Here is a 7500-nt window from a genome sequence, read left to right as displayed (position 1 = left end):
CAGTTTTCCTAATAAATAAAGTTAAATTTGTTCTGAGACTTAAGTTTTGGTGTGAAAATAAAACATTAAAAATGAAACACGGCCGTTAAAGACGCAACGTTTTAGTTTAACATTTTTTAATCTCTATCTTCTAAAAAAAAAATTTCTCATAATCCATCATCTTAACTGCTTATCCTCGTTCGGGGCGCTGGAGCCGAGTCCAGCAGAGTTCACCTGGACGAGTCTCCAGTCCATCACAGATTATCTCATAATGCAAAAAATAAAACTCAATGTTTCTCGTCATATTTTTAAAGATATTAACAGTTGAGCAGGTTTACAAATGTTTTCCCAAAATTGATTTAGTGACACTTTCATCATCCGTTGATTATTTTTTATGAACTCGACATTTAACAAAAAGACAGTTTGTAAAGAAGCTCAAAGCCTCTTTGTTTAGATCTGATCGCCTCAGGGGGCGTGTCCTCGCCTCAGGAGGCGTGTCCTCGCCTCAGGGGGCGTGTCCTCGCCTCAGCCGCAGTCCGATTGGCTGCAGAGAGCGGTGACATCACGACGTGGCCGCGCTCTTGGGGGCGGGCTCCGTCTCGTACTCGATCTCCACGTATGAGCGCTTCTTCCTCGCCGCCGGAGATTTACCCTTCGACCCGGACGCCTTCGTCTCCATCTCCTCCTCTTCCTCACTGGACTCCTCCTCCTCCTCCTCATCTTGCTCCTCCTCATCGCTGCTCGTCCTCAGCTTGTTCATGTCCTGAGAGACGAGAAGACTTTAGACCAGTGGTTCTCAACTGGTGGGTCCTGTTTTTAAATACTGTGATTTTATTTTGAAGGGACTTTCATGCAGCGCGGATCATCTCGGCCATGTTTTCATGTTGGATCAAACCGCCCCGACTACGTTCTGCTCCTCAAAACCCGTTCAGTTGACTCTAAAACTAAAAGCTCTGAAACCACTGACTGACTTTTATTCTCCTCGTGATCTGTGTTCACACTCGTGGTTTCAATACCCAGCATGCAACACTACTGATGTTTCTTGCAGGTTTTCAGAGCTCTGTGGCGGTTTGAGGACGTTCTGTCTGGATGTTCTCAGCTGGTCAGGAGACCAGCTAAGAACCTCTGGTTTAGACTGAGGACCAGCTGATTATGGAAATGAGCTCCTCAGTGAACCGATGACATCATCGAGTCATGTGACCAGTTCAAGAAATCTTTATTTATTTTAATGATTTATGTCATAACTGTTCTTCTGCACTAAAGACATGTTCCAGTTCTAGTTAATATACGTTATTAATATTATAGTAAATATAAATATTATACGATGGCTCTGTTTCGAAAGGACTTTTATTTTGAAAATCCAGAGTGTCTTTACCTCAAAGTCGCTCAGGTCGCTCTCCTCCACTTCTTCTTCTGCTACGAACTCGCTCTTGCCGACGGCCTGCAGACAGGAAGTAGCCGTGTTGACGTCTCGGCTTCATCGCAACGCAAACACAGCAGACAGGAAGACCTTCCTCACCTCATCATCCTCCTCCTCCTCCTCCTCTTCCTCTTCCTCCTCGCTCTCTTCGTCCTGCTGCTCCAGAGCTTTGTCGAAGGCGTGGACGGGGAAGTTGTAGATGTCTCCATACTGAAAACACACGTTTAATAAAGTTGAATATAGTTAATAAATAATAATAAAGTAGTATATTGTTAATATAGTAAAGTAGTATATAGTGAATTAATAATATTAGTAAAGTAGTAGATAGTTAATAATAGTAAAGTCGTACCGTTCCCTGCTTCAGGCGCTCCAGAAGTTCTTTCTCGATGGCGTTGTCCAGCTGAGCGGCGATCAGAGCTTTCTCCTAAAGACCAGAGAGAGAACCACACAATGAGTGTGTCTGCCTCTGTGTGTGTGTGTGTGGGTCCATGTGTGTGTGTGTGTGTGTGTCTCACCTCCTTCCTCTTCTCTCTTCTCTCCACTTTCCTGCTGAGAGGAACCAGCTTCCTCCTGAAAAACAAAACAAAATTAAAACAAGTTCACCTCAACAATGCTCTTATTTTGAAAAGCAGTGTGTGCTAGTACTACAGCAGTGTGTTCCAGTACCACACAGTGCGTCCTCACCGTCTCTTCAGCACCAGCTTGCGCATCCTGATGAGGTACTGAGTGATTTTGGTGAAGCGTTGTTTACATTTGTGTCGGATGAATCGAGGCCAGAAGATCAAACTCTCATCGATCTGCTCCAGAGCGCGCTCGTAGTTCTTACTGAGCTTCACCTGAAACACACAGTACTGGTTATATACACACACACGTATACACACACACACACACACACACACACACACACACACACACACACACACACACACACACACACTCATGCCGCTCACCTTCTCCCACATGCGAGCAGGAAACGCTGCTCTCTCGATCACCTTCATGTAGAGGAAACACTGACCTGAGGAGACGATTCATATTAATAACACATCCTGTAACTTCTGATAATAATGAGACATGACATGAGACATGAGACACATGTGTGAGCCATGCGAACCCTTCTCCTCCCGGATGGTGGCGTACTGGCTGCTGGCCAGCGGGCAAGAGGACCGGTTACACAACCCTGTGATGTTGAACTCATTGCGGCAAAAGCTCTGGCTCTTGGTCCTGAGGAGAGGAGACAAGAGAGAGAGGAGACAAGAGAGAGAGAGAGGAGACAAGAGAGAGAGAGAGGAGACAAGAGAGAGAGAGAGAGAGAGAGGAGACAAGAGAGAGAGAGAGGAGACAAGAGAGAGAGAGAGGAGACAAGAGAGAGAGAGAGGAGACAAGAGAGAGAGAGAGGAGACAAGAGAGAGAGAGAGGAGACAAGAGAGAGAGAGAGGAGACAAGAGAGAGAGAGAGGAGACAAGAGAGAGAGAGGAGACAAGAGAGAGGAGACAAGAGAGGGGACGGAGCTCATGGTCAAGGTGCAGGAGAACATCATGTTTAACACTAACTGATCTTCCTGAGGGAGACTTCAGGGTCGCTGGTCACGTGACACTTACTTGACCTTAAAGGAGCAGAACTGCTGGTTCCCGATGATGTCCCAGATCACCTGCAACGCAACAACAACAATAAGTGTTATACAAGCACGTTCAGATATATAAACACCTTTTATCAAGTCTATTGTTACTGAAGCATCAGACTCGTAAACTGTCCTCAGACTTTCTGAACACAAACATGAAGTGAGTTGACTGAAAGATGATAACTCGTATTAAATGAGGTGAATGATAATAACTCGTATTAAATGAGGGGTGACGGTGTGTGACGTGCACCGCCTCGTGCTCCGGTAACGGAGCGTTCCCCTCGCGCGGTTACCAGAGTTTGTTCACGAGAAGCTCGAGCAGCTTCAAACACGTTTTCACAACGAGTCACGTGATTCCAGCTCGATGGTTTAGTTACCAGATGTTTACTGCACGGAGCTACTGCGAGTTCTCAACACAGATGAGCTGTATCTGTTAAACAGTTAGCAGCTAGCGTTAGCATTCGCACGCAGCGGCTCGTGACGGCGTCACGTCGCTTCTGGTAAACTCACGTCGTCGTGTTGCATCGTGACTTGCGCGCGCAGAAGCTCGCAGCTTCACTCCCGCTGCCTGTGATGATATTTAATGCGTTGATATTCCGTTCTGGACGAGAGTTTCTGCCTCCGAAGCCACATGTACGGTCAGGGAGCCACCATCTTTGTTTTGCATGGGCGAGATCGCGGCAGAGTGACGTCATTGAAGTGAGGAAGCATCGCGATATCTTCTCCTTCTTCTTTGGTTATTAACGGCAGCTTATATTCTTGCTGTTGCATTACTGCCATCTTCCGGTTATAAAAAGAAAAAAGAGGAAAAAACCTAAAGGAAGTTTCACTCAGTACTATGAATAGTAATTACTTATTATTAAATGTGTCAACATTGTTGGATTTGTTTCTGACATTTCTTTTCAACTTTAAAAACTTTTTAAAATTAAAATAACTGAGTACTGTACATTAAAATAGTAATTGGTAAATGAGTAAAGTGACGACATCACACATTATCATTACACCGGTATTATTTACGTGTGAAAAATGTAATTGATTGACAATTGTGATATTTATTCACCCCAAAAAATTAAAGAAAAAAGTTTTACAGTTTTAACTAACTATTGTATATGGTGTACTACTTATTTAATTTTTTTTTTCATAAATTAGTTTAACGATTATCTGCTGGTACTTTCACTGTAACATTATTGTTATAATCTTAATATTGTTACAGCAGTTCTTTATTTTTACACATCGACTCAACTGATCGGCATGACTTCCGGTTCAGGATCAGAAGGGCTGAGGCGCAAACGTAACAAGGTGAGGGCTGCACCTTTCACGGATGGTCCGTGAACGCACCAATCATCATGCTCATGAACAGGAAGGTCATTGACGTCAAGATGGCGCTGGAGCCTTCTGACTGGGCTCTCCAGCTCTTTGCGTCACGGTGTCAACATTCATAATCTCGTGTATTGTTTATTCTTATCGTCGTCTGTGGATCTGAAGTCTCTCTCAACAGGAAACACAGTCAGTGTGTCTGGATTTAGATTTAACGGCTGCGGGAGATGCAGAGGTGCGTTGTATATCTGGAGCGGTGCATTGTGGGAGGACAGGGTGTGCATCGTGGGTGTGTTCGCTGTTGGAAGAAGAAACAGCGACACCTGGCGGTGTGGAAGGAAACTGGACTCAGATGAATAGATAATTATCACGTTTTAAATAAAGACTAAAGACTTTTTCTATTCAGCTTCATTAAAGCGTAGTGGAGGAAGTATTTAGATCTAATACTGCAATAAAAGTGCACACACACACACACACACACATACATATATATCGTCGTACATATATACATGTATATATACACATATATACATATATATACATACATATATATGTATGTGTATATATATATATATATATATATATATATATATATATATATTTATATATATATGTATGTATACATATATATATATATATATATATATATATATATATATACATATATACACATATATATATATACACACATATATATATATATATATATACATATATACACATATATATATATACACATATATATATATGTATATATATATATATACACATATATATATACACATATATATATGTATATATATATATATGTATATATATATATATATATGTATATATATATATATATGTATATGTATATATATATATATATATATATATATACACACACACATATTAACATACATATATTTATATACATATATATATATATATATATATATATATATATACATATCTAGATATAGATATATTTATCCTGAAGTAGCCTAACAGTTGTACTAATAACTGTATTTAGTCAACACCTCACTGAATTATAATTAGATTTTCAAATTGAACTGCATGAATTATAATAACAATATAATCTAAAAATAAATCAATGTTAGTAGAATAAAGGCTGCATTACGAAAACAAACCACACGGAACTGAAGCTGTTTACAAAATAAAGTACATAGAAAAAGTCTATATTTAATGTACAACAATAAACTAAACCATTAATACATAAAGCAGATTTTTTATTTATTTTATCTGTAAACATACTTTTCATCATTTCAGAGGAAGAAGAGACGGACTGCGGGTGAAAAGACAGAAATGGTTTATTTCAGTAAATAGTGAGCGGCTGTACAACACGTTGGCACTCTTAAAGGGACAGTCGCTCTTAAAGGGACAGTCGCTCTTAAAGAGACAGTCCGCCCTCTTAAAGAGACAGTCCCTCCTCTTAAAGAGACAGTCCTTAAAGGGACAGTCCGCCAGAAACAGCTGGCAGATGTTCTTTTGTTTTCATTTGTTCTTCTTTTTGCTCAAACACCCCACGAACAGCAGCAGCCTCTGGGACACGCGCCACCAAATAGAAAAACAGGGAGGAGGGAAATAAACAAACAAACAAACAAACAAACAGAGAAACCAAACGAGAGGCGCCCGAAAGCCACAACAGACGGAAGAAGTCAGCCGAACAACCGAAAAACTACACGCAACATGCAACTCACATCGATTTACACCGAATATATAGGCATGCAAAAACAACACTGCTCTGAGCGGGGACACACACACACACACACACACATACACACACACACACACGCACACGCACGATCAATGCCTTTGTGTAAAATACGACAGACGTGTCGCCTCCTGAACACACTGTGGAGGCTGAAGCTCCACCCAGGAGTCTGGACAGGAACCAGGTGCATTGTGGGTGTTCAGGTTGACCTTCAGCAGGCGAGCGTTGACACCGCAAATAAATTTTAAAGGTTTTTTTTTTCTTCTCACCACAAAACGTTTGTTTAAATGTCGTTGTTAAAATCTCTCTTTCCGTCCTCTCACGTGATTTTAGAGTGTGTGTGTGTGTGTGTGTGTGTGTGTGTGTGTGTGTGTGGTTCCACAACAAGCGGCGGCTCCGTGTGCGGTTCCCTGTTCTGGAATCTCTGAGGCCGCGGCCGTTCTGCCAGAGCGGGAGGTTTGTAGTTTGTTTTAAAACATCGGGGGGGCGTTCAAAACGACACGAGCGCCTTCTAGAATGTTGAAAGGGACATGAACATAAAAAACAAACAAAAAGGTTCTCGAGCGGTGAGGAACGAGCCGAGACGTTATTCCAGAACCTGAAGCGGAACGCGTTCCAAAAAAACAAGAGAAGAAAAAAGATGAGCTGCGTTCCAGAGAAATCAAGCGGGTTCCAGAGCAGACGGGGCCGTTGGGTTCTACGTCCTGGCATCTGGAGCCGGAGGGTTCTGAAACCCAACAACCGACTACAAGAGTCAGAACCTAAAAAAACAAACCACTCCAGAACTTCGACAGAACCAAAAAGAGAGGGAACCCACGTCGGAGCGCTTCAGATCCAGAACGAAGAGACGTTTGGCTTCGGGGTTCAGGCACAGGAGACGCGGATCAGGCAACACGGCTGCTAACGTCGACTGTTGTGGGCGGAGCTACATCAGCTAAGAGCAAAGGATTGTGGGAGATGGAGTTTCCTCCATAACTCACAGAGTTCCAGCTGTTAAAAATAAAAAAAATAAAAAGGAGCTGTGAGTTGATTGAAGACGCCAGACTCCCATCAACAACACAAACCATCCTGCACGCCAACCGGCACCAGGAGGGACAGAACCAACAGAACCGGGTCGTGAACCAAAACACGCGACGTTGAAAAGCAAAGAACAGATAATGTACAGAGAGAAGAGTCCGTCGTGTGCCTCGTATAAACATATCAACAAAAAAGAAACTGTACAGATATGAAAGCAGGAGGTCAGAAGGGAAACTTCTTTTTTTATAAAAACACATAAATCAACACTGGTTGTTTAAACCACACCCACTGCTCGAGGTCAGCCAATCAGAAGGCAGGTGGGCGGGGCGTGACGACTGCTACAGTTTCACCATCGCTGTGATGTCGGAGATTCTTTTTATTTTGTTAATTGAAACTCGGGACCAATGAGAAGGGATCAATACTGCATCGGGT

The 7500-nt window shown here is 42.3% G+C and overlaps 2 protein-coding genes and 1 non-coding gene across 5 annotated transcripts in view; all 3 read right to left on the bottom strand.

Moving 5' to 3' along the window:
* Positions 1-99: 99 nt before the first annotated feature.
* mak16 (MAK16 homolog (S. cerevisiae)) lies at positions 100-3829 on the bottom strand. Its single transcript, XM_068604315.1, has 10 exons — positions 3528-3829; positions 2998-3047; positions 2511-2620; positions 2350-2414; positions 2084-2235; positions 1915-1969; positions 1749-1823; positions 1499-1609; positions 1355-1420; positions 100-742 (listed from the first exon to the last, which is right to left on the bottom strand). Exons 1-10 carry the CDS (start codon positions 3540-3542, stop codon positions 542-544), a joined length of 900 nt encoding a protein of 299 aa, XP_068460416.1. The 5' UTR covers positions 3543-3829; the 3' UTR covers positions 100-541.
* A 455-nt stretch (positions 3830-4284) lies between these two features.
* LOC137804878 (small nucleolar RNA U13) lies at positions 4285-4383 on the bottom strand. Its single transcript, XR_011080183.1, has one exon. It is a non-coding gene; the product is annotated as a small nucleolar RNA U13 (small nucleolar RNA).
* Positions 4384-5629: 1246 nt separating this feature from the next.
* Positions 5630-7500, bottom strand: part of spinb (spindlin b) — a 14321-nt gene continuing 12450 nt past the window's right edge. For all 3 annotated transcript variants that reach the window (XM_068604308.1, XM_068604309.1, XM_068604310.1), the window contains one exon: positions 5630-7500. This exon is cut by the window's right edge. The gene's annotated coding sequence lies outside the window, so the exon portion shown is untranslated.

Source organism: Clinocottus analis, unplaced genomic scaffold, assembly GCF_023055335.1.
Source record: "Clinocottus analis isolate CAN_PGR_092001 unplaced genomic scaffold, fCliAna1.0.p SCAF_67, whole genome shotgun sequence".
Taxonomy (NCBI): domain Eukaryota; kingdom Metazoa; phylum Chordata; class Actinopteri; order Perciformes; family Cottidae; genus Clinocottus; species Clinocottus analis.
Note: the sequence above shows the minus strand (reverse complement) of the source record. Positions and strands in the feature narration are given on the sequence as shown.

Bases quoted from the DNA above. Each gene is read 5' to 3' on its own strand.
- mak16 (XM_068604315.1), bottom strand. The intron at 2,621-2,997 runs GTAAGTGTCACG...TCCTCTCCTCAG, and splicing joins TTCTGCTCCTTTAAGGTCAA to GACCAAGAGCCAGAGCTTTT. The intron at 1,610-1,748 runs GTACGACTTTAC...GTGTGTTTTCAG, and splicing joins AGCGCCTGAAGCAGGGAACG to TATGGAGACATCTACAACTT.